Here is a 27,131-nt window from a genome sequence, read left to right on the forward strand (position 1 = left end):
GCAACCTAAAAAGACTGACATCACTGCAGAAATGTTCTTTTCAGAACATTTTTTTTTTAAATCAAATGTCCAAGACTACCCCAGACAAAATTTCTTTTTGGTTAGTACTCTTTTGAAGGAGAATTTGGCAGAATCAGAAACTTTTTTTTCCCCTCCCATTCATATCAGATTCTGGAACAGAAAAAAATGACTGAGTCACAGCCAACCGTAGAGTCCAGATATTTCAGAAATCTCAGCTCTTGTTTCTGCAGAATTCATTGCTCTTGTGTACCATAGACCTCTTCTCTGTCCCCATTTTCTTTTCCACAAAGGAAAACAGCAATACCCTTGGCAGTACTTCAGAGTTTACCAGAAAAAAAAAATACATATTTATATATAATTCTTAGCCTTTGGCATTGATTATTTTCTTAACTTTATAGCTTGTTCCCTGTACCCAAATGGAATAACTCTCCTGTAGGTCACTTTGTATACTCCATTTCCATAAGTGCTTACTCGTTATAATATATTGTTAGATCACGTTTTAAAGCCCTGTGATCATTTCACACACTTCTATCTTGTTCCCAAGAAGCTTGGGGATCAGTTTTAGGTCCTGAGCTCCTCCGTTTTGATGAGTTGTTTGCAGTAATTATTGACCCAGCTGTTTAGAAGGAGACAGAGCTCTCCTTTCTAGGGCACTGGTTTGGCTCCTTGACTGAAGACCAACTCCTTGGATGAACACACAGCTCTTGGCCAGCATTGGTTCTGCCCAGATGGACGGTTTTGCAATTACCCACACCTCCCAGCAGACGGTTCTTCATTACTGAGAGCTGCCCCCAATTGTCCCAGAAGCCGAATTCAATCTGCAGTTCCCCCAGTAACGTGCTGTGATTCATTTGGGGACAAATCTGGATTGAACTGAGTCCAAGTGTCTCTTTTGTGAGACAGAAGGGAAGTATAAGTAGATACTATAGTCACCGAGATGAATCAGCCAGGAATTCATGAAGTGATTCATAAATCGTTATAAAGACCACTAAAGTCTACTAAAATGGAGAGCTGACTGGCTATACAAAGTGCAGTATTATCATTGGGCTGGTTTTTTTTTTTCTAAGATGTTAAATCAGATGTGAAACCCTTAAAACTGTGCTTTTCTTTTTACGTTTTTGAAAAGGATTTCTCCCTCTACCCTTGCAGTGGACCAATGGCAAGCCATTTTTCATTGATTAGTTTTCACAGATGAATTTTAAAACCCCCACAGATGATACCCTACAGTTCCTTGGAGACAAAAAAAGTCTCAGTGCAGATCTATCGTAGGCCAGTTTGTATCCATTAGTTCTGCTCCCAGGCAGAAAATCAATAATATTTTTGTGTGGGTACAATGAAACTAGCTGTTCATGCATTCTCCATTTTTTTTTTATTTGGGTAGGTCTACAGCCCCAATGTAAGACAAAGAGGATGGGGGGAACTATCCAAACACGTACCAGCCAACATGTACTCTAACTGACCATGAAAACGCACAAGTCTCCCCTTTCTGCAGTGTAAAAACCCAGAGCAGTGCTATAACAAAGCCCCACATGGCTGACTGGAACCATTGTGTGCACAGCACAAGTGGACGAAAGTAAGGCATGCAGGACATGTGTGTGACCTGCAAGGCAGTCGTCAGCAAATTTTATTTTCAAAAACATATCTTAAAGCTCATGTCAGATTAGTCTTGGCTCATAGACAAGGAAAGGAGCCTTAGCCTAGAGGAATATCCATTGGGGAGACTAGCACCCGAACTGCTCATGCAGGAAGAATTTGTTCAGATTGCACAGGCTCACTAAAACCAAGGAGCAACACGTTCATTGTCAGATTTTCTTTTTTAAGGCAGTGGGTTACCGATACACTTTCCACTGAATAATGGTAAAGATTAAAATGTCCTATGCCCTTACGAGTCACCTCCCATTTCTCTCTGACCCACTGGCTTGGTTTGAATCTGAGGAGAGAAGTGTGCCATGACTTCCTGTAGGAAAGTAGTGTGTGGGGAAGTGGATTATCATGGTAGAGAAGTACCTTCACCATTCTTGACCTTTTATTCTCATCCAGAAAGGGCACTTCAGATCCCCTCCACCTGGAATGTTCCATGATGGTTCTCAGATACTAAGTCAGCACCAAGACCCTTACAGGTCCCCAACACTCACTCCTCCTGGAGCTGGAAAATGAACCACATGCGTCAACGTTAGTTCCCATATTGGAAATGTCAAGACAGAAAAGGTTTCCTCGGGGTTCCCCCCCTCCCACCCGTTCTGAACCTTCCATAAGTGTTCTAACTTAGCACCAGGACCATAATCCTGAGCAGCTCTTAGGTTCTGGGTCGCCAAAAACCGTATGCCAGGGATGCCCTACAGCAGCGATTCTCAGTCTTCTCAATGCTGGAACCCTTTAATTCAGTTACGTATGTTATGGTGACCCACAACCATAAAATTATTCTGTCGCTACTTCATAACTAACTTGCTATAGTTGTGAATTATACTGTAAATAGCTGTGTTTTCTGATGGTCTTAGATAACCCCCCCCCAAGGGATTACAACCTACAGATTGAGAATCAGTGTCCTCATGAACTCTGGTGCCCCATTTTTGACTATATCCCCTTGATAGGGAGGCCTGGTGGCACTCAGAGGAAGGATAGCAGGCTATCAAGAAGAGACTTGATACCCTATGAGCATATACAGGGGGAATAGGTTCCCCCTCAGTCACAGTCATAGGGTAGGGGAGTAGGGGGAAAGCGGGAGGGAGGGAGGGATGGGAGGATACAAGGGATGGGCTAACAATTGAGATGTAATATGAATAAATTAATAAAATATTTTTTAAAGAGAACCAGTGTCCTCATGGATGGTCATTTAGACCAGCCATCCATTCCCTTAGCATGCAGCGATCACCTGAAAGCTGTCAGACATTCCTAGTCTTAAGTTCACTGACAGCCATGATTTCCAAATGTCAACTTCTGCACAGTGCACCATCGGATCTACTGTTGGTTTTTCTCTGTAACACTCACTTGCTAGCCCAATACTGTGTTTTACTTAGCCTTAGCTCTACCTGCTTAATTCCTTTCATTCACTCCCAGAAATAAAGAATATCGCTCTGCCCTCGGTGCTTACAACAGCTCTACAGTCAGTTGGCCAGTGCCTAATTTATATCTCCTGAATGAAAAAAAAAATCTTAATTAATCTCGTGCTTTGCAGTTCTGAGGGAAATGAGACTATCTTTGTTTTACACTTGGCTATGGAAGCTGGGAGAGTGGAGGATTTATCTAGTAAAAAGAAAGTACCACAGTCCAAGCCTGTGTGCTCTGACTTCTGATCGGTCTTTCTGCATCCACTTGTTTGACCATCCCTTCTCAGTTTTCTGCATGTGAACTTGAAATGTACTCGTCCCCCCCCCCCCCCCCCCGAACCTACTGTCTGGTGATAGTCTAGGATTAGGTGCTGCATCTTGAGGAAGGGTGACCTCTTTATGCTTTCCTGTCTGCCCGTTGCCACTAGGGAGCGTGATGTTAGTCAAAGTAGGACAAGGAAAGTGGGAAAGGGGCCTCTAAGAAGAAGGAGCAGGACCAGGTGATCAGCTGGCTTCTGAGGTGTGAAGAAATGAGTGTTTACAAGACCCTTAAAGTCCCCCCCCCACCCCCTTTGCAAGAGGATGTGTGTGAGGCTTCAAAGGCTTCTCCGTGCCTCCTTTTCTTGGCAAACCATTGCTCATTATAAGGTCATACAACTCCCCATCAAGTGAGTGGAAATGGTTGACTCAGTTCTGGTTTGCTTTTGTGTGTTCTGTTTCTGGTAAGTGGGTATTTTTCCCCTCCTCTGTTATGTGCCTGTTTATACAGCAGTCATCTCTTTTGAGGCCCTATGAAAGGCACTCGCAGCATAAGTGGAAGGAAATCTCTGAAATGACCATTGCAGATCTTCAGCTGGCATAGGAAGATCTTTCTTACGCCTCTTGGATACAGTGTAACTCAGAATAGATAAAGAGGTACTGCTGTGACCTGATGTATTTAGGGAATGAAATACTCTGTATAGGAAAAAATAGAAATAACTATAACCTGTCATTAGCATTGAATTTTTTTATTAGAGCCAAAATGTGTAGCATTGAGTTTTTTTTATCTTAGCATCAAAAATATTTTCTACATTATCACCACATAATTATTCTTCTTCTTCTTCTTCTTCTTCTTCTTCTTCTTCTTCTTCTTCTTCTTCTTCTTCTTCTTCCTCTTCCTCTTCCTCTTCCTCTTCCTCCTCCCCTCTCCTTACCCCCTCCTCACCCTGCTCCTCCACATCCCATAACCTGTACAAATTACACAGAACATACTTATTTAGATACAAATTGAGGCTCAGATTGGAAAATAGCTGCAGCCACTTAGGAGACAGGACAGAGAGGCTCCTCTACTCTGTAGCTACAGTAGGAAAGGTGGTAGCAACTCACAGGCTTCAGCCTCCTTTCTCATCCTCTGTTGGTTTATGTTGTATAAAGCGGTCTAAAACTACTAGATTTCTTGGGTTCTGTGGATTCTTGATTTGAGTTGGTGACATCTGTCTTTCCTGGTATCTGTTGTTTTCAGATGTGTCTGAGGCCCTCGCCTCTTACTGCAGGATCTGTCTTCACTTTCCACACTTCTGCCATAACCCCTGAGCTTAGTTAGCTGTTCTGCTCTACCTTAAGCTCTTAGCAAGCCACTGAGCACTTATAAATTAACAGAGAGGTCAGAAGTTTTGGTTAAAATACTATGTGGTGCTTTTAGGCAGAAGTAAAACTGATTCTAAAAAATGCAAGGATGAAAATAACAAAATGTTTTTAATTGATTTTTGTAAATTGGTATAAATTGATCTTTGTTCTTAAAAACCATTCCTGTTTATAAAGAGAGTTCTTGCTCTGAAATTTTAATCTGTTGGTTCTTACTTGTTTCCTTATTTTTGGCAGTTACCTGATGAGTATGATCACTTTTTATCATAAGTAATTTCTCTGTATATGCAAAAGTTATAACCTTTGTAATGACTCCTTTTAAATCGAGGACTACTTTATGAAGATTTCACTTAGAAGAATTTGTGTTTAAATTTTCATTAATATTTTAAATGTGATGTTAAATCTTTGTTTTTAAGTTATGTTACCTCTGTGCTGTGCAGTCTTACCTGTGTGAAGAAAAGAGAGGACGCCTAAATTAGCAAAGAACAAGCAAAGGTTAAGTGGAATATTTTACCAGGTCATGAAATAATGCTAAAACTTTGGCATATACCTACCACATTTCCCCTTTTATTTATCCTTATTCACTCTATTGAATAATATGTAGCAGGCAAGAACATATGGCCAGGAACCAGAAAATATGGTAAGAATCATTTGGAATGAGCACATAATTATATAAAGGTATATACATATAGAATATATACCCAGAGTAATATAAGCTGTGTTATAGATGACAAAATATTTTAATAAATTAGTTATACTGTTATAGTTGTGTGGTTTCCATTTCTTAGTGATCTTAATTTTACCTTTGACCACATCACTGCAAATGATAAAAAGCATTTAATTTTTACTTTGAGGAGCCTTGGGCTCCCTTTGTATTCTTTGTACCCCACTTCTACTCCCTGCTGATGCTGCTCATGTGAGTCAGATGTACCCTGTTGTTTGGCATAGGTTATGTCCTCAGATTGTACCAGGGTCCCCAGACAATACCAACTTGGCTGGCCCCTCACTGCTTTGCTCCTTTGGTCATAGAACTGAAAGAAGGCAGCAGACGAACCAGAAAATGAGACCAGAGGAATTTCTAGGTAGTTGTGCCTTTTATTCTCAAACAAAGAAGGAAAACAAGAGAGCCAAACGGTCTTAATTACTTTGTCTCTCAAAGTTGAAATATCACTGTGCTTACATGGTGATGACATAGATCAGATCCCTTCTCCCTCCAAACCAGAGGACCAAGAATAAGGGATCAGGGTCAGGTACCAATATAGACTCCATCTCTCCCCAAAGTCTGTGAGTTCACAGTTGTTCATTCCTTTCCTACAAGCTCAGAGCTACTTTGGAGACACAATAAGGACATGTTCCCCAGAAAATAGCCTCCATATGGGGCATCCTGGCTTAAGGGTTTTACTAGATGTTCTTAGGGTGGTGCCAGGATTTGTTTGCTGTGTTTTCTCCCAGGGCCACTCAGCGTAGCTTTTCAGGATAATCCCAATTAAGAGGATGTGCTCAGAAAAAATGCACATTTACCAGCACAGGACACGCAGCTGCTACTCTCTTTCCGTGGGATGGAAACCTAAGGACCAGTTCATAGGCATCCTTTCACATCTGGTTTTCATAGATGCTCTGACCTCTTTGCTCTGAATCCCTCTTTTCCTCTTGGTTCCTAGGCAACCTTCTTTCTTAATCTCACTACACTTCACAGGCAAAATGCAAAGGGAGTGTGGCATTTTGTCCCATACTCTCTCACACTCTTAACGTAAATGTGGAGGCTCTGCCTTCTTAGATATGCTAGCTCAGAACCTTTTGAGTTACTTTGTAAACTTGTCCTGTGTACCTTCTCTGTTTCTCAGCTATGCCCTGCCTTTTGGAGTCATTTGTTCCCTATAAAAAATAAATAATGTCACAGATGCCCCAGTTCAAACTAGAGATTTTCTTCCGCACAGTAGAAACCGACACCAACGAAGTGTTTTCATGTTGATGAACTTTGAGGAGGTTAAATACTTCACCGCTAGTATATTTTTACCCAGAATTGTTTCGCTGCTTATTCTCATGGGATTGAAAGGCCCCTGCTTCTTTCTCCATCATAAGCATCACTGTCCCCTGCCAAACCAACAAATTAAGCATCCTGTTAATTCCTCTATGGATGTTCCCAACTGCAGGGCCGTTCTCACAGGTCTACCTTCCTTCATCGTTTAAACGGCAAAGGCCATTCTAAATCTTGTGAGTCAGAACCTGCCAGTCTTCCTTCACAACAAGAAGATGAACATACAGTTGTTGAAGGTTCCTGGGTATTTCTCCTCGTTTAAATACCAGTACTTCTCTCTTCAGAAGCCAGTGGTAGAGTTCATGCGTAGCATACGCAAGGCATTGGATTCAACAAAACCAAAAACCCCAAACCATCTTGTGATTGTTACACGTTACTACGAAGAATGCCGTACATTGCATTCCCTCCACACCATCCGGAATGTCCTCTGCCCAGCACAGAACCCAGGCCGACCTCTCAGGTTCTGGGTTTCGAGGCACATTTGACCTTTGAGGTTTTACGTTACTTTGCTCTTGGCAAGAGAGAATGTATTGTTTAGGAGTCTCCAGTTAGGAGAGGGTCATACTAAGGACCCATAACACTTCTTGGACCTCAGATATGCCTTACAAAACAAAATGTTTATGAGCTAAGTGTAAATGACTCAGAAACATACGAATCGAATTTCCCCTAAAATGTGAACGGATTTTAAAATTAGCAGGAAAAGGGCCTGGCAAAAGATATGCTTTGAATTTCACAAAGCCCAGAGGATTTGCAATGCAGTTTAAGAAACTTGACAAACCCAAACTGTGACTAAGATATGCTTTGTTGGCACATCTTTTCTTCCCTCTGTTTCTCAGAGACGGGCTTGGTTGTTGGACGGGAGAGAGAAGGGTTCGGAAGGGTTTTTGAGAGAGCAGATTGTCATGCTTGTGTGGGGCCAGAACGGGGACTTCACGGGCTTTGAAGAGTTGGTCATGCTGCCTTTTGTAATCGTTTTCCCAGGTTTGCACCTCCGACTCCTTCTCCTCACCACATCAGTCCGGGAAGGGTTCCAGCTCCTCCTCCGTCACTGCTACAGAGAGCACAGCCTCCCCACACCCAGCAGCCACCAGGCTCACTCCTGAAGTCCTACCAGCCAGAAACCAACTCCTCTTTTCAGCCAAATGGTATCCACGTCCAGGGTAAGGAAGAGCCGGCAGCCCTTGGAGTTTGGAAAGGCAGCGTTTGCTGTCGCCTTCAATCAAGTGTCCTAGGGACAAGTTGTGGGTCTCCGGTGTTCTATTTTACATCAGGCATAAGCATTTAGAAAATTTCCCCCAAATAGCACACACTTATAAGGTATGGAATCCTACAGTATTTTCCTCAGATGACCTGGCTTGTGGCACCCGTAGTTGTCAGACCAAGGAGATTGCTTGTGTTCCCATTGTTTGACAAGGGCAAACTCTAGCAATAGCATCTTGCTCCTGAGTGAGTGGGAGACAGTGTAAAAAGCTCCAGGAGCGCTGACCCTTTCCAGTAAGCTTTCTCTGGTTCCCCAGCTGTGTCATCTCCCCTGGCCCTGAACTTACTGTGTCTCACATGCGTTTCTTTGGTAAGACTTCCATTCTCTCCATCTTGTAGTTCATCTGAATAAAACATCATCTTTATTAATATATAAACTTGCTTATGAGGCTGACCCATCACCATATATCTTACGGAACCCAATGCATTTCTTCACATATAGTAATGATTCTATGTATTTATATACAAGGAAAAGAACATGTGGACATGAGAAACCACAGTGACTTACATTCTGTGCCAGTGCTGTGTTCAGCAAGGGCCGTGCTTGGAGGACTGAGTCGGCTTTCATTTGTTTTCTTTACTCAAACTGATGACGCCAGTTCAAGCACATGCCTAGTGGACTTCCACAGGCGACTGAAATGCCAGGCCACTCCAACTGCCAAAGCCTTTTACTTCCTGTTGTCAGCAGAAATGATACCATGCACTGAGACTCCAGATGACTCTAGAAATGAATATTGTCATCTTCCTCTTCTCACCGATACCATATATTTATATGGGCTATCACTTGGAACGTAGGATGGCGTCCCAAGCCAGTGTTGACTCTGCGTGTGAATACGATCCCTAGACAGTAGACTCCAACAGGATTGTGCAGCTAAACTTGGCCAAGAGCCTCAAAGCAGAGTCCTGAGCAGCGGGAAAAAGGCAAGAAAATGACAGCGGCCGTCTGTAGTGAGGGTGGACATTGACAAGCCGGGGTCATTGGCTCAGTGGCATCCTCCCATCTCCCCCACTCCCCACTTGTCCACTGTTTCCCAACAAAGCATAGACTTTTCAGTTCCATGGTAGTTTACACCTTCTTAGTACTTGTGAGCATCTTTCTGCGTTTCTGTTATGCCAGGAAATGATTTTGAAAGTGCTTGCTACAGGTGCATAGGTGAGATATATAAAAAAGGAAAAAGGAGTTCTCTTCCTGGGCAGGGAAGCCGCTTGTCTGATGAAGGGAGACCCAAGGCCGTGTTCTGGAAAGTACTTGCACCCCTCTAGGAGGGAGGTTGGCAGCTCAGTCATGGGCTCTGTGGAAGTCAGAGTAAGCCATTTCCATGAAACACTGTTTTAACGTCCGAATTTCAGCACTGCCGACATCTGGGTCTATCTCTCAGCCAGTGGCATCCTGTAGTTGGTAGCTTTATAGACTAATAGAGCAATTCATGTTGGTGGTGGCTTAGGTCCAGTGAAACACAGTCTACCCTGCTTCAGTTAAAGCTAGGAAAACAAGTTTAAAAACTTGAAAACTTAACCTACACATAGAAAACCTAACCGGAAAGAAATTTAGCTAAAATGCTGATACTTTGTCTTTAATCCCCACCCCCACCACATCCTTATTTCCTAAGAAAACTTTGTACAAGGGTTGTGAAGGAGGCCTGTACTAACTAATGGGACTCACGTCGACTCTGAACTCCATATGCATGGGCAGGGTTTGTGCCTTGGTTCACAGTTGCCAGTGAGGACAGTGTCATCTCTCTCTTTTCTTCATTTGTTACAAGAAGCTGATAAGAAAAGTGCCAGGCGCAGGTGTGTGCTCAGCTCATTGCTGTGTCGTCTTCCTCCTTCTCTTTTCTTTATCAGCTCTGAGAGCAAGGCTCATGTTTGTAGCCCGGGGGATGGGGAGGTGGGGCGGGATGAGCATGGTGCTTGGTGCAAAGTAGGCATTTAACAAGTATTTAACAAGTATTTACTGGATAAGTAATTGGCACCTTCTCACTGAGCAGATAAATAATAAACCAAGAGGACCCAGAGAGCATCCTCCATGTTACTTCGGCAAATTCTCTTTCTCTACATTTCTCCTTTGAAAGATAAACAATGAATATATTTCAGCGTAAAAATGTTGGACTTTCTTTTTTAACCTTCCACTGTCTTAATTGTTAAAAACTTGTATAGCCAAAGAGAAACAGATACTATCAGCCATAAATTACGCTCAGGATATAGTTCAGGAAAATGAAAATTCATGAGTTGCTCCAGGAAGATGGCCAAGTAGCTACTGTGATGAGATTGCAAAGAAACTTGCCCATGCTTTAGTCGTCGGTGAAGGGATAGGGACACAGATGCAGCCTTGTCCTTACTAAGCAAGTTCCTGAGGTGGGGAAGGATCCCTGTGCCAGCATTTCTCACCAACCAGTCCTTAGATAAGGACAAAAATGTATGTGCTGGGTTTCTTGTTTTGTTTTTCCTTTTGTGTTGTTGTTGTTTGGTTTTTTTGTTTGTTTGTTTGGTTGGTTGGTTGGTTTTAGTTTTTCTAAACAGGGTTTCTCTGTCCAGCCCTGACTGTCCTGGACTCACTTTGTAGACCAGGCTAGTCTCAGACTCCCAGTGATCCACCTGCCTCTGTCTCCTTGAATGCTGGGATTAAAGGCGTGTGCCACCACTGCCCAGCGCCACCACAGCATGTATGTTGTTTTTCAAGGAAGGGGCATGTGACCCATCTTACCCAGGTGTATCTATGAGCTGCAGCTGTCTTGTTTTGTTGCTCCCACTTACTGGACAGAGCTACACGGCACCCCAGTGACAGCAAATTTTGTCCTCTTGTGCTAAAACATCTTTCTTTAAGCCGCACACTGTGTCAGGGTTTTCCTTCCTTGAAGATGGGGTGATGTTCATGGCTTTAGAGAGCATCATCAGCCCACCTCTCCTTGGGGAGATGCAGCGATTCTCCTCAGATGCGATTTTCTTAACATCAATCTTACAAGGTCAGAATTCAGAAAGGTTTTGGTCTTGAGCTAAGGAAGAAAAGGAGGTCCTCCAAGCTTGGTCAGTCATCCTCCAATTGGTCCTGAACTTAGACATTGTGTGCTGAGCTTGTATTTTTGTAAGAGTTAAAGGATGTAAGGGTTAACACCAGCATCCTTTCAAGTTTTCTCACCTTAGTTTTACTGATTCAGCATCCACTCTGTCACTCAGGTTGCCTTCACTAGTAAAAAGGATAAGGCGTCCTTTCTTCTTAATGTTTGAATGTTGATAGCATTTTCCAGTCTCTGTTTGGGAGATATCTCTAAGGCAACTTCTCAGGACATTTGAGCTTTTCTTTTAGATGTCAACATAAGGCACTCTTTCCAATCATGTAAGCCTGTTCTTTTCTCTTGTAAGGGTAATTCTCTTGCCCAGGCAAGCTTCAGAATTTTGCCTGGATTAGTTGCCCGAGAGTTGATATTTGTACATTTTTGTTATGGTGCTAATGGATAATTTCTTTTTAAATGCCCTATTCACTGCTGCTTGTTCAAATGCCATGGGAATTCCTAGGAGAGAATTTTCACAGTCTTCCTTCTTCTGGACACATCAAGTAGTGGCCAAGTTCAGTTCAACGGGTATTTGTTGGTCACCTTCTAAGTACCAGGCAACGAGAAGACCATTTAATGGCTGCCATACTGCAATACTTGAAAGGGTAAAAGGAACCTGATACATTGTGGCAAAGATGTTATCAGAGGCTTATAGAGTGGTACCTGAAAAAGAGTTTGGAGATGAATAGTTCCCAGGGCAGGTATGGAGGAAGGCCATTCCCTCCTGAGGCGAAGCAAAGGGCACAAGGAAGACTGTAAATGTCACGGTGGAGAATGCAAGGCAGAGAGATGCAGGGAGCTTGCTGGCATCCTGCTGGCTGCACGGGTTAAACCCAAAGTGTAGGAGAGGATGTGGGTCACCCTGGTGTTTTACAAACCTCATAAAGAGATTTGTGCTCCTCGCTGCCAGGACTAGGTTGCTCTGTTTGGAACACTCAAACAAAGGCCTGGGAAGGAAGGAGGGAGGAAGGGAGGGAGGGAGGGAGTTAGTTAGTTAGTTTCTCTCATATGTAACTTTGAAATTGGGGAAAATGATAGGAGAGTTACTGTGGAACTGTGTGTGTTCACAATCTTTCTGAAGAGAGGAAGGACGGAATCGCAAAGAATAAATGGAGCACACTCAATATAGGTGCTGCAACAGGCAGAAGCCCCCGTTGTGCTGTCTTAATAAGATTAGAAGTGAGCACTACCCCAGGGGTTCCCACTCAAGAGAAGTACACACTTAGTTTTACATAGACCTCTGCTTCTGCCTCTCCCTTACATACGCTGGACCACAGAGTACCTGCAGGCCACATGTCACATTCCTTTGTGCTTTCCCCTTTGTGTGTGTATGTTTGTGTGGTATATGTATTTGTTTATGCAGATGTGCTCCTGTGGGTGTATGCTCAGGTGTTTCTGGGTACATTTGCACATAGACACTAGAGGACAATGTGTGAGTGTGTGTGTGTGTGTGTGTGTGTGTGTGTGTGTGTGTGTGTGTGTGTGTGTACTCACATGCCTGTGTCTGTGTGGTATATGTGTGTGTTTATACAGACGTGTTCCTGTAGGTTTGCGCACATGTGTTTGTGGTTACAAGTGCGTATAGCAGGTAGAGGACAAGATCAATTCCTTCTCTGTTCATGCCTCACACTACTTTTTGAGACAGGGAGTCTCACAAAACCCAGTGCGCATCAGTTGGCTAGGCAAGCCAGCTGCTAATTCTAGGGATCTGATTGAGTCTATACCCCACAGCAGTATGGCTACAGATGTGCACAGCACACTGTGGGTTTTGTGTGTGTGCATGTGTGTGTGTGTGTGTGTGCGTGTGTGTGTGTGTGTATGTGTGTGTGTGTACCAGGGATCCACAATATTCATGCTTGTGTCACAAGCATTTCACCGAGTGAGCTATGTCCTATGCCACTGTTCTGTGGATTTTTGATAACCTCTTAGTGTAGCCTACAGTTACACTGACCTGGCTGCCCAACATCCTCTTGCATAGTGTGTCACCACTGACTCCTAGATTTGAGTGTTCTGGTCACAGCTGGCTTCCTGAAGACCCAAATGTTTCCCATAAGCCTTTGTACAGAGTATGAGCTTCCAGAATTTGTTCGTAGTGGTGTAGTAGCAACAGCTGGGTACAAGTTCACTGTTTTTACATGACAAAGATGGCCAATACAAGAGCATGCTGGGTAGATGGACAGCTTAGTTGAGCCAGCAGTGTCCTTTTCTACCATCTTCTACTTTGTCACCTTGACAGGGGTCTCTCCCATCGTCCTGGTGGGAATGCTGATATTCTGCACATCTTATATTGGCTTCTGGAAGAGAAGGCAGAGACCAAATTCAGTCCGAGCTTGTTTACATGACTTCCCTCAAAAGCAAAGCTGTGGGGCCCACTTCACATTCTCTCCAGTGCTTTCCTAATCTATAAAATGGGCAATCCTACCTGTCTGGCCCACTGACTCATTCAAACTGCCTCTTGGAAGTCAGGCAGTCCTTTAAGGGCTCTGCCTAGATTTTGCCCATCTCCTGCAACCTCTTGGATACCTCCCAGGCTTCCACTGCTTGTTCTTATTTTTTTCACTCCTTTGGAGTTTCCAGTTGCCAACATCCCATCAGCCATGCTCCAGCTATTCGGTTTCATTAGGAAAACACCATGAGGCTATTTGATGCTAGTGCTGTAGCAGTAGGAAGTAAGGGGCCTTGCTTTTGGTCACAGCCCGTGTGGTTTATAAGCTGCCTTTTTCATGATTTAAAATATGCTCTGTCTTTGAGCCCCCAAAGGAACAAGCCAGACAGTGTCCAGACAATGGTGGCATTTTCTTACCTCGGTATGAAGCCGTAAGCATGTCAAACCCAGTTCAGATTGACTGCACGGGGGACAAAGGGTTTCCAGCTACCAACAGGCCTCAGAGAACAAAACACAGTGTAAACGGACTGTTCTAACCAACATATCTTTCCAGCTCTGGAAATCACAGCACACTCTTGTGTAAATGAGAATGCTGTGGCAGGTAGAAGTTCAGTCCACCTCTTGCCCTTGGCTGTTTGCTGACCACAGTTACGCAGTGGCACTTTCCGTGAAGAGTTCTTTGCAGTTTTGCCATGACTGACGTCATTGCTGGAGATTTAGGATGTTAAATCTTTAAAAGTTAACTTTTAAGACATTTTTTTTAAAAAGGCAGTAAACATCCTCCCCCTCTATGGGAAATTTAGTCACAATTAAATGGGAAATTGCAAAAGCATAAAGTCTAGAAATTGTATTGCTTAAGTAGAGTATGAGCATGTCACAATTCTGAAATCCCAGGAAGACACATATAAGTGATTTGAAATCAAATGTCATCGACTTCACTGAGAAACTTGTGACATATTTACAAAAGAAATGAGCTAGGGAGTCTACTTAATGCTCTTCAGATGTTACCAGCAGCCATAATTAGGAGTTCTTTTCAGTATCAGCCCTGGTAGGACTAAGGCCTGTAGAGTACTAAGGATTGGTGATTAGAGTCTCAGAAATCCTTAATTACTCTTGATACTTAATTACCACACAGTTACCCCAAGCACCATTTTACATAAGTAGTGCTTGATACATTCTGACAGCATGCTAATTCTACAAAAAACAAAAGTTAAATTTAGCTGTGTAGGTGTGGGCTCAGTGGCATGTCAGCATCCCAGGTTTTGTGGGAAGGGGTGGGCTGTAAGGTGGTCATCTTGAGCCAGAATTGCTGCCTGAGCGGTGGATTATGGAACCTACATCTGTGACGTGCATACTGGAAGCATCAACACACAGAAGCATGTATGGGAGCACACAGTCTGACCATGTGATTAAACCTACCAGATTAGCGTGTTGTGTTTGTTCAATAAAAACACTCAAGTGGCTAAATCACTAAACCCAGAGTTGGTGCAAAGCAGATAAAATATCTTCTCATGGTGCTTGACAAATATTTTTAATAAATACAAATGATCTAGGAAGAAGAGGAGAGGAGGAAAAGGCCTCTTGCAGAAGTTAGCCTTGGCAAACTTGTGCCTCACAGTCAACCATATGATTTTCACACACATTCTGTGTGCTGTCATCTTTTGAACTCGTTGGCCTATTAATAGGCCTTTTGAGACATGCTTTTCTGGCATGTCTCTTCAGTTTATGGACATACATGCTTTCGTGTTTACAGCAGTACACTATATTTTTACAGACTTTCTCAAGAAATGTTTCTGGAGAAAACTTTATGGACTAATGTGTTGGACATCTTTCTAAGGCAAGCAACCGGTCCCAGGTTTGCGTTCTACCCAGCAGACACTGAGCTCCTGTTGCTTATGAGGAGATGTTATTTTCCTGGTTGTCAGTCTGTTACGCAAAGCTGGGTAGCTTGCTTTAATTTTTCCCTTTAGTTAGCAGCATGACTAAACACCTTTTCATGTCACCGCTGATCACTGAGGGAAGTTTTAATAATAGGGAATCTCTGACGGGAACGGTGACTTGGCTTCTGAACCATCTTAGCTGCCTGCCTGCTCGTTCACCCATCAGTCAAGCTGTATTCTTCGCAGTGAAACACTTTGTTTTTGTGTTTTTTTTTTATTGGAAATTGAATTTCAAGAATATCACAAGTTTATTGAAGAGAAGTAAATGCCTAGGAAAAGAATTTCCATTTCATTGCCTTTCGTGACTTACCTGTCACAAAATTGTAAAGTAGCCTGTGGCAAATGTTCTAGATAAAGTGGGATTTTTTTCTTCATTATTTTGAGGAAGAAATAACAGGTTTTCAGAAAGAAAAATTCTTCTTTGTAGTTGAAACTCATAAAGTTTGGTCTTCAGTGAACAGAATTTTAAGGAAAAAATATTTTTCCTCATAACTCCATTTTAAGGGCCCTGCCAAACTCCGTACGGATGGTTGTGTTAATGGCAACGTGTGATCCCTGCATTTTTGTTGGAATTTTCTTTTGTATGTATGATAAACAATTCATAGTTTAAGACAAAAACGTGAAGATCTATGGTTCTCTCTTTAGAGGGGAAAAATTAAAACCCACACAGCGGGAGCATCCGAGTTACTGGTAGTGAGGTCACTGTGTTAATAAAATAGGAAACCGAACAGCACAGGCCTGGAAGTGGCTCGGTCTGCCCCCATTCGGCTCAGTACCATGTTGCAAAACTATCCCAGTTGCCATAGAGTTCTTTGTTGGTTTTCTTACAAGTGGTAGGGGCTCTTTCGGATAGCAGGAATTTTTCTCCTCTAATCTAATCAAATTGTCCTGACTAAACCCTCCATTTCGTTCTTCTGCAAGGCCTTCAAGAACTGTACCCCTAAAGTCACAGTTCCGGTGAGGGAGAAGCATTTAGGCATGTCTTCTCGGCTGTTTGTGTGTAACCACCAGCCCCTCCCTTTCTGCATTTCTTCACCGAGCCCAACCTCATATCACCCACCCCAAAGCAAGTTCTCAGCTTTCTCATCATTGTGGCCACATGACTCAGGAAATCTGAATCAGTCCCCATCATTACCCAAGGCCCCCTTGCATCTCTAGGTCAAGCCTGATGTAGCAGTTCCTCCACAAGACTGTGCAGTAATGCCTACGTTTACATTAACGCCTTTGCTTACATTCTACTCTCTTAGGCATCATTGTCTGTCGGGTTGCAGTTGGCTGCAAAGAACCCATTCTTCATTATAATCATGTGTGTGGGAAAGGGCAGTATATTGCTAACTCTCAATTTTCCTACCCACTTTTTGTACTGTCTTCAGGTTTAATGGTCTGTCTGGCATCCAGTGAAAAGCAGTGATGCAGAACAGCAAAAGAGCCCATCCTAGTTAGCTCTAACCGTCAACTTGGTACAACCTACGGTCGCCTGAGAAGGGAGACTCAGTGAAAGGCTTGCACAGAAGAGATTTATGTGCATGTGGGGGCGGGGGTTACTGTTTTACTTATTAATTAATGTAGGAGGGCCAGGTCCACAATGGGCTGCACAACTCCTCGGCAGGTAATCTTGGCCTATTTAAGAAAGCTAGCTGTATGTGAGCCTGCAGGAGAGCCAGCAAGGAGCAAGGCCCATGGTTTCTGCTGTGCTTCTTTGGTTGTGAACTTGTTCCCCGGGATAGAGGGGATGCTGTAAGAAGCAACAAGCCGTGTTGCCTCCAAGCACTTGAACTTCCCTCGATAATGATCTCTGACCTGGAAGCAAGAAACAAGCAAGCTCCTGCCTCCCCAGGTTGGTTTGGGTCAGAGTGTTTGATCACAGCAACAGGAATCAAACTAGCCAAAGCCCAGCCTGTTTTTATCACCTTAGTTCATCTACCTCCACTTAAGAAAAATCCCCTGATAGAAAGGGATGTCACAGCATCTCCTAAACTTGTGTACCGCACGTGCAAGCATCCTGAGTCCTGGTCTTTTCAGCTCAGCAGTGGTCCTTCCTACCATCAGGATTTTCACCAAAGGCTACACCATGGCTTTAGTCACTTATTCCTTGATTCATTGTCAAATGGTCATTTTCTGCTATGTACCAGGTCCTATTCTGACTACTAAACCTATATCAATAGGAGAGGGGGGGGGAGGCACAAAAGTCCACTGCGCTTCTGAGTTTGTTTGTATTTACCTAAAGGATGTCTGTTGTATATTATATTAGTTAATAATTGTGTTCCTTGACAATTTAGACAGACTCAGAGTTCGATAGTCAGAATATTTCCTTCCCAAAGAATGCCATAATTTTTTTATTCCCCGTAGGGCATTACACCTTTCAAGATACATATTGCAAGCTTAAATATTAAAATATTATCGAATTAAGTAAGCAAGGAAGGCCTCTGTCAATTGGATGCACTCATCAGAGTTGACTCCGCAAAGTGCCTGTGGGAAGATGGTGGCTCGGAGGAAAAGGTGGAGCAGGGGTGGCAGGTGTAGAGTGTATAGGCACACTGGCAGCCAGTGGCCTTACGTTCTGAGAGGACACAGAGTCCGATTCTCTGGTGGCCAGTGGAAGAAGATGAGAAGGGTCCTGCGATCCAGGGATGTTTGTGAGGTTTCAGAAAGATTGCCCACTCACTTATCTCAGACCCACATAGACAGTTTTCTATGCTCTTTCCCCTGAGCCAGGATTCTTTCTCACTCCTGGATTGGGGCTCTGGAGATTTCATAACCACAGATTCAGAGTCAGAGAAACAAGAAGGCCTCTAGTTGGTAAAGCAGGTGTAACTCGGCGCCTTATTTGCAGCCAGACAATAGAAATCTAGGTCACGTGATGATTATAGAGACAACAGTAGGAAGAAGACTGAATCATTCAAATGAGGTCCCACACGTTCACACTGGCCAAGAACTGACTCATAAAAGGCACTAGAGGAAGGAGCCAGGCAGATCATCTGACTGATGCCTGCTGGTCCTGTGATTCACAGTCACTTAGGGTCCCAGGGTCCAGCAGAAAACATGGTCCAGCCCAAAGACAGAAGATGCCCCTCAGGAGACCTTGCCTCTCCCATTTCAAAATGGAATCCAGGCCCTTGAGATGATGGGGATTTCAGATGTTTTTTTAACGATGGTGTCCTTACAGCTTTCCAAATGGCATGTAAGACAGTCTTTGTTAGACACTGGTTTCCAGGCCTTTCCTAGAAGTCCTGCTTCTCTGCCTCTTTCTTGGAGCCCAGGAGCACATGAATCCTGCCAGGTGGTACAAATGTTTATGACGTTCACTGAGATTCTCTGGCCTCGGTCTCAAGGGATGCCCTCAGCATGCCCTCCCTCACATCCAGGACGGAAGGATTCATCCGCATCTAATAGCTTCCTCTTTTTTCTTCTCACTTGCTATCCTGAGAGGTTCCAGGTATGCAGCATGGCCTAAGTGCTGTAGAAAGCCAGAATGGCCTTTGGAAAGACGGGGACAGATGCACTCATTAACCCTTCTTTGCCATCCTTCTCTTGCCCTTAGTGCATCTTCTTGACTGGCTGCTAGTACACTGTGGGTGGCAGCATCCCTGGTCAGTGGCCCTAGGTTATAGAGAGGTAGGGAGCCAAGCAAGCCAAAGGAAGTCAGCAGTGTTCCTGCGTGGCCTCGTCTCCAGTTCCTGCCTCGAGTTCCTGCCCTGCCTTCCTCAGTGATGAACTATTTACCTGAATGTAGAAGGTGAAATAATCCGTTTCCTCTGCATATTGGTTTTTTGTTGTTGTTGTTGTTGTTGTTCATGCTATTTACCACAGGAAGAGAAAAGTAGCTAGACCATGGCTCTCACATGACTGGATGTGGAGATTCTCTATCTGGTCTTGGGGACCCCTGGGCTTTCCCTTGAGTAGGACCCACCAGGGAGACCTGCTTGACAAAAGGACACCCCTCATCTCCAGAGTGCATAGAGGGCTGTTGCCGTGGAGGAACCCCTTATTTATTTCCAGTGGCCTTTTTTTTCTCTCTCTCTCTTTCTTGTGCTCAACATCTCTGGGTACCACAACTCTCCCTTGTTCTATCTTCCGACTCTGCATCCTATGCTGAGTGAAACTTTGTGCTTTAAGGTTACCACAAAGATGATGCTCCATAATTGTGCAGAGGTGAGGGCTGCAAGCGTCTGCGAAGTGAACTGATTTTTAGACAGAAAAAGATTCCACCCTTTACCCCGTGGTTAAGGTAACACAGATGTCCTGCCATGCAAATGTTTATTGGGTGACTGCTATACAGCAGTGGCTGTTCCAAGTTCTGGGGACAGTGACAAACTAGATGAAGTCTCTGCCTTCATGGAACTTTTTTTTTTTTTTTTGAGAAAATATGTATGATATAGAGATAATAAAAGAGATACATGCATCTCTTTCTAATTTTTGAAGACTGTTTCTAGCGACCGTTTTAGGTTGACCACAAAATTTTCTGGAGTATAAAGGTGCTTCTCAGGTTCTTTCCTGGGACTTGGGACTAGGAGATACTCAAGTACTTCTCAGGGACAGAAGATCTCCAGGGCAATCTACAAGAAGCCACTGGAGTATCGAAGAAAAAAATATCAGGTGCCAAGGAGAATGGAGGTGTGTATTTCCTCTGTGTATTTTTTCCTGTCTCTGGGACTCTGGTAGGATGCTTCCCACTTGAGCTCATCTACATTTCCCTACGAATGCAATGCTCAGATAACTCCTCCCACTTGAGCTCATCTGCATATCCCTACAAATGCAATGCTCAGATAACTCCTCCCACTTGAGCTCATCTACATATCCCTACAAATGCAATGCTCAGATAACTCCTCCCACTTGAGCTCATCTACATTTCCCTACAAATGCAATGCTCAGATAACTCCTCCCACTTAAGCTCATCTACAATATCCCTATGAATGCAACGATCAGATAACTAAGGACAACACTCTACACTTCCTAAAGTAATCCACAAAATTACAGTCTACAGGAAAAATAATGAGTCTTAAAGCTCATAAATACACATTCTTCTTTCCTTGGCTAGGAAAAAGCTATATGAGAAACCCAAGGGGTTCGACAGGCAGTGCCTGTTGCCTTGTCTTCTAACCAGACTTGGGCTGCTCAGTGGTGTTGGCAGGAAGGTCTTTCCACCAGGACTGATCCTCAATAGAGCTGGGCAGGGCCTCCCGCTTAGACCTGCAGTCAGGCAAGGTCAAAGGAATCATGTCAAAACTGTCATGTTTCGCTGGTTTTTTTTCTTCCTATTGGATACCCTTTCTTCTCTTCATTTCTGTTATAAAGGTAAGGTACGCAACCGTTCTGCTCTATCTCTGTCTGTAAATGGGAACATTTGTCTGAACTGCCCGGCACCTTTCCTGACAGTCCCTGGAATCACAATCAAGGAGCACAAGTCTTTGTTTTGCCAACCTATATGCAAACAAACAGCCCACGACATGACTCTGCATCTCTGCGAGGCACAGTTTGCTGGTACGACATGCACATACTTGGTAGAGCCTTCTCTGTTGATACGTCACTATCACGTGGTTCAAAGACACCTACCTGGAATGTCCCCATCCTCTAGTGGGAATGCTGAAGTATGTGCATCATATGGTGCACACAGAAGATGTGACACAAAGTTTCCAGAAAGGAACGGCCTCTATAGAATGGGTGAGCACCCTGGTAGTCTAGCCTAAAGCAATACTCCCTGGGGAGGGAGGGAGGGAACGACTGCTGTTTACTGACCTATATTCTTGTACTCTGGTTCTGTCCCACAAGACTGAAGTGTGTTAAAAAAAAAAAAAAAAAAAGACCTAACAGTCTAATAATATACTTACTAACTTGAAGGCCAAGAGACTAAAATAATTTTCTGGCTTTTATTTCAACCCTTAGGAGACTGGTTGTTTTGTTTTGTTTTTCAAGAATTTAATTGAGAACATTGCTGAAACATGGTTGGTTAAGCCTGGGGATCTTAATCAATCTACAGTCACTCTGCCTTGTATAGTACTGTGTGAACTGTGTGTTCATAGTGACTTAATGAATTAATGCTCACAGCTATTAAATGTGAATTAATTAAAACTGAAAAGGAGTTGGCCAGCTACATCTTGAATGCTTGATAACCGCACACGACTACTGCATTGGACAGTGCAGACACATTGCCATCCCCAAAGGAAGTAGGTCCTGCTGGATGGCACTGCCCTGGAAGTCCCTCCTCCCTCCTCCACATGGGAAGGAAGTCAACACCTAACCTCAGAAGCGGGACTGTGCACTTTTTATTTTACTTGTAGTCAAAGGGCCTCCAGTACCCTCTGTGACAAAGTGAGGAAAAATGCTTTTAGGATGGATTGCAGTGATGGGTGAAGAAATCCTCAAGTAGTATTCAAGAGTAAAATAGGATATAAATAATATTATAAATATATATATATATTTTAGCCATCTTGCAATATAATCAATTTCATTATGACATTTTCACACATATATGTGTGTACATATGTATATGTATATGTGTATGTGTATGTGTGTCTGTTTCAAAGTTATGAAGGCATATAACTGGCCATTTTTCAACTATGTAAATAAAGGTAATTCCTTTCATTCATTGTTTATGCCAGCCTATGTTATTGTTATAATTAGCCCCAAACCTTTTTATAATTAGAAAAGCAAGTTTGTTTTTCGAAAGAAAAATGAACTTGCCAAAATTGAGACTAGGAGGAACAAGTCTCCTTAACCTTTTAGATGCTTTAATTTAGGTAAAAAACAAGATGAATTTTACAACTGCCCCCTTCCATTCTTGGAAGTAAAATAACGTGTAGAAGGGAGGGGTGGTGTTTGTAAGCAACCCTGATAGCTAACACTTCTTGTCAGTTTGTGTTGGTTTGCGTGTCCCTGCTCCAGCTCCAGGACCAGTCCTCCAGGACACGGACTGTCCCCTGTTTCTGTGGCCCTCCAGCAGTACCTGAACCAGGACTTGATAATCACCACTGATAGACTGGCTGACCTTGCCATTGCTCTTAGGTTTTATGCTCACAAAATGTGTTAACAGCTTGCTTCATTTTGCTTTTGGGTCTGAGAAGTCACAGTCTTTCAAAGTTTGCTGTTTGAAAACCATCCACTGGAATACAGGAGCCATTCATCAGAAAATGAGCTAGGCTGTCTCTAGGTTTGTATGTGTGACAAGATCCTAATGGAAAAAAAAATTTTTTTTTCTACTCTTATAATTTTATGGAAATAGCACTGGGAAGAAAACATGGTTTTAAAAAAAATCTTTTGAGTTGCCAGGCCCCAACCACGCACAGCAATATATTCAGTGTCTTCTGTTCTGGCTACCCGAAGTGGGTAGGGTACCAGCAATGAAGAGGCATCTCTTTTCCTGGGTTAGCTATTAGAGTAGTTAAACATGCTTGTAAGGACATTCTAGGTTTGAATAGGTTCTCAAATCAGTCACGGTCCCCAGGCAGGACTCCCAGTCTCCTTTGTTCTCACCTTCCTTAGGTCCCAAGTGAGAGGGTGATAAAGCCCAGACTCCTGGGTGGAAAATCACTGGGTATATTCTGTATCACCGAGTTCTTAAAACGTGCACACATCGCAACACCAGAATACAGATTGAAGCATGTGACATTTCTGCTCCCTCTCAGAAACAGGAAGGAAGATAGGGAAAAGGATGAATTAGTTTTCACAAAAGGCCAGTGAGTGTCTCTGTCGTTGGCACCGGAATGATTGGTGTTCCTGTTTGGAGAGCCTTGGGAGTTCAGTGAAAAACGTCTCCTCTTCTCGGAAGGGTAATGTTACACTAAGGAGTGATATGAGGGGATTTATGGGTGACAAAATTGGAGTCAGCATGGAGCTCCACATAGCAAATGTCTGTTGTGCTCGGTAAGGAGACATTTCATTCCAGCAAACCACATGGTCATGTACCAGGGCTGCTTCTACATGGGCCTGACTACGGGGACCCAAAGTCAAGAGCTGTCAAAGGGATGACCCACACCAACAGATCCAGTTTCTGGTTCTTTCAGACCTCTTAGACATGGTGTTCTGGGCCCCACTGAGGTGAATGAACAAGTCAAGGTGCATGTTACTTCATGCAGTGTCTAGGAACCGTAGCTCAATTCTCCGGTGAGCCACAATGTTCCGGTTTTTTTTTTCCAGCTTGTGATATACTTTTAAAATTACAATAATTCATTCTTAATTCCATACTGGGTTTTATTCCCTATGGTTACATCTGTTCTTACACTGAAGGGATGTCTTGCCTTTTTGAAATTTTAATTTTCTAAAATCAAATTTATCTTATTTTTGAGAACTGTATTTTCATGGTAAAATGATTTTACTTTTAATTTTATCTGTTTTTCAAATACATGTATAAATTATATTATTTAATATAGAGAACATTATTATACACTATGTAAATGTTAACTTCTGCAGTTTTGGTGATAACCGTATGACATCATCACTACCATTAGCACCATTTTAGAGGTTAAGACACATACACCACGACTATGCAGTTGGAATGTATTTTATTCAGGATTTGAACCCAAGCCAGTTGGACTCCAGAACACTTGCTTCTCATGACTATTAAAATCTGGGCAGAAGTAGAACAAAAAGACAACTATAGATAAAGCACTTTGCTGTCTCCATCCTTATGCTTAGACTTTCAGAAGCTGATCTTTCATGAAGTATTCAGTTTTGTCTCTTGCCTTTTTTTAAAAAAAAGAGAGAGAGAACGCTGGACAGTGTTGTTAGGATGCCTCATGAGCACCATTTCAAGGGCTGTTCGGTTCTGTTACCAGGAAAGTACAGCACTCTGTATTCTACCACTGTCTGGTGCTTGGCCATTTGGCCTCTGCCCTTGTCATCATTTGCGTTTGTAATGACTGTCTTGGCAGAACACGCACTTCAGCATGGTCTTTTAGGATTGCTTCTCAGTCCAAGAGATTAAACCCAAGCGTGTACTTACCTCTAGTTGGTAGTAGTCAGGGCCTCGCCCTGGGGTCTGGAAAATGGAATCTACTTTTCCCGGTGGCTACAGGGCTAAATGGGCTTCTCTCTTCTCCAGTCACACGTCAGCCCTAAGGAGAGAGCTTTTGCACAGACTGTGAAATGTGGCTGTCACTTTAATGTCTGTTTCTTGGTTAGCTTCAACATTGACTTCCTTCGTTTTCGTCAGCTGTTTGAGAGTGATCTGTTTGGGTCCCTGCCTGTCTCGTTTAAAAGCATGCAAAAGCCACGAGAATCAAAGACAGCATTTACTTCCTTATGTTCCTCTCTGTTTAGATGTGGAATTTCCATACACATATTCTCAGTCTAAGATGTAATAATAATTTACCTTTCCCTAAGCCTTACCTGAATATTTTCTATTGATTCTATATAAAATGTAGTTACCTACCTATAAAAGTGTGTGTGTGCCCTGAACATAAATCTGCGTTTCATCCCTGTCTTATATCATAAGCTCCTGAAAGATGGAGTCTATGTCTCTATGAGCATCAGTTAAGCCCATTTTTAGTGATAATTACCGCACCTGTAGAATAGCTTTGGGCCAAGGTGAGCCTTTAAAAAGCATTTGCTAGGTAGCTTAAGGTTCCAAATGAGTAATGAGAAGACTCTATTTGCAGTCAGTTTTCCTCAGTTTTAAAGAGCTAAGAAGAACCAGACAGCACTACCATTCCCCACTGAGGGGGCCTAAACCAAGCTATCCAGTCTTAAGTAGAGAAGGCTTTATGGTGGAAGACATGTGGGACCAGGGTTCCAAGTTGGGTGACCTGGGTCTGTGTTCTCCATCAGTCAGTGTCTGCAGAAGGAACTGTAGGCCACCCCCCGCCCCCAGCAATCCCCTCGTTTTCCTCATTTAAAACAGAATCATAATACCAATAATGACTGACATTTCTAAAGCACTCTAGACCATTATAGACCTGCTTCCTTATCCAGTGCCCCAGTCGCTGTGCACAATAGCCTGCGCAGCAGACAGCGACACCCACATTTTACGGCTGGGACCGCACACAATGCTAAGCAGCGTCGCGAAGCAGCAGAGCCTCCAGTCCCCATCACTAGAGTGGGGAGTGAAGATTACATCATTACGTTTTTAAAAGCTCATTACACGCTCAGAAAATAATCCATTGATACACACTATCATGAAGCAAAGAGAGAACGGGGTGGGGGCGGGGGAGAGTAAGGAATCGGGGAAGATGTAGATGATCAGCGAAAAGGACCATGTGGGAATGAAAAGAAAAAAAAAAAATACCACTGAATGAGAGCAGAAGTGAAGGGCGGAGGTGAAACATGATCACCAAAAGGTTAGTGGTGATTTTCAGGCATTGAGATAGCTTTCCTCATTTCTCTGTCACATTATTTATTCCCTTCCAGTTTTCTGCAAGGATCAGGATCAGCAGCAGTAACAGTGAAGCGGTTTCCGTTACATCCAGCCATGGGGTACTATGAACCTATTTAAAACCACGAGGAAGATTAAAGTGTTGGAAAGATGAATAGATAGGTCTATGCTGGAGTTTGTTGGCTTGTTTTTGTGGTCGGCATGATTTAAGAGCCTTCTGTGGGGGTTTTGTCAACTATGGAAATGGACCGGAAGGCAAGATAAAGGAAATTAAGATGTATGCAAATCCCCAGTGGAAAGGGCTGGGATAAGAGCATGTCTTCCTAAAGGGTCACAAGCCAGCAAGCGTTGGTTGCAGCTCATCCAAACACTGGGCTAGAAGACCTCTCTAGGTAGTCCAACACGCAAATCATCCGACCCAGTGAGGTGCTTCCTGGGTAGGGATGGTTTCTGCCCCGAAATAGCTTGTTGTCATATTTGTGTTTTCAGGATTTTATGGCCAGCTGCAGACATTCTGCCCTCCGCATTATCCTGATCCCCAGAGAACTATGCCACCCAGCAGCTCCTGCGGTATGGTGCCTTCGTTTGAGGACTGTCTGGTCCCCACGTCCATGGGTCAGGCCGGGTTTGATGTTTTTCATAGAGCCTTCTCAACACACTCGGGCATTACAGGTGCGTGTCTATGGTTTAGCCAACAAGATGAGAGAGGCCAGGCGCTTTCCCTGTGGCTGGTGGGGTCCTTAGGGAATCCAGTTGAGCTACCCCTGAGATAACTCTTGTCTTTACCTTGCTCCTTGACTCTCACCCTCTTGCTCAGCTGCACAGGGGCCAGCATGTCTCCCCTAGCCTGTGATAGCTCCTCCCCGAGAGCCTTCCCAGTCCAACCTCTCGTCTTTGCCACTCTACTCCTTTTGTCATTGCTTGATAACCCAAGTGATAAGTTGTGTCACTTTCTTTCTAGAATATCTTAGGAATGTCCAGTCTCATCAACCCTTAAGCCCTCTTCCCTGACCCAGCATAGGGGCCCCATGGCTTTACCTAGAAAGGCTCTCTAGACACCCTGTACTTATCGTCCCCCTTACCCTGGCTTGTAATCACTTTACTGATCCCAAGAGTCCTTCCTTCTTTACCTTAGCTCTGTTTCCTCCTTCTGGAATATTCTTCCCTTACTTTTTAACCATCTATGAATCCCATTCTTTCCTACTGCTCCAGTGTTGTCCCCTTTCTGAGGTCACCCTCATGCCTCCCTAAAACACTTTACTTCTGCTAAGGCCATAGTTTATGATAAGGCACATTTTAGCCCATTCTGTGCAAGCCAGCCTCTTCTCCCATTCTGTCCCTTAAGGACACATGTAAAAGGCCTAAGCAGCAGTGGCTCTCTCCTTGCTCCCACCAGCATGTGGTGGGTGGCCTAGATGCACTGACTAACCACTGAGGCCACATAGTGCAGGGACTGACTA

At 43.5% G+C, this 27,131-nt stretch overlaps 1 protein-coding gene across 3 annotated transcripts in view; it reads left to right on the top strand.

Annotated features, from left to right (window-relative positions):
• The window catches only part of GLIS3 (GLIS family zinc finger 3), a 425,955-nt gene that overhangs the window by 397,925 nt on the left and 899 nt on the right, over window positions 1–27,131 (top strand). For all 3 annotated transcript variants that reach the window (XM_084769854.1, XM_084769855.1, XM_084769856.1), the window contains 2 exons: window positions 7,711–7,889; window positions 26,161–26,343. In XM_084769854.1, coding sequence (XP_084625980.1) covers window positions 7,711–7,889; window positions 26,161–26,343 — 362 coding nt within the window. The remainder of the gene's footprint in view (window positions 1–7,710; window positions 7,890–26,160; window positions 26,344–27,131) is intronic.

Source organism: Acomys minous (assembly GCF_964271855.1).
Source record: "Acomys minous genome assembly, chromosome: 2".
In the NCBI taxonomy this organism is placed as follows: Eukaryota; Metazoa; Chordata; class Mammalia; order Rodentia; family Muridae; genus Acomys; species Acomys minous.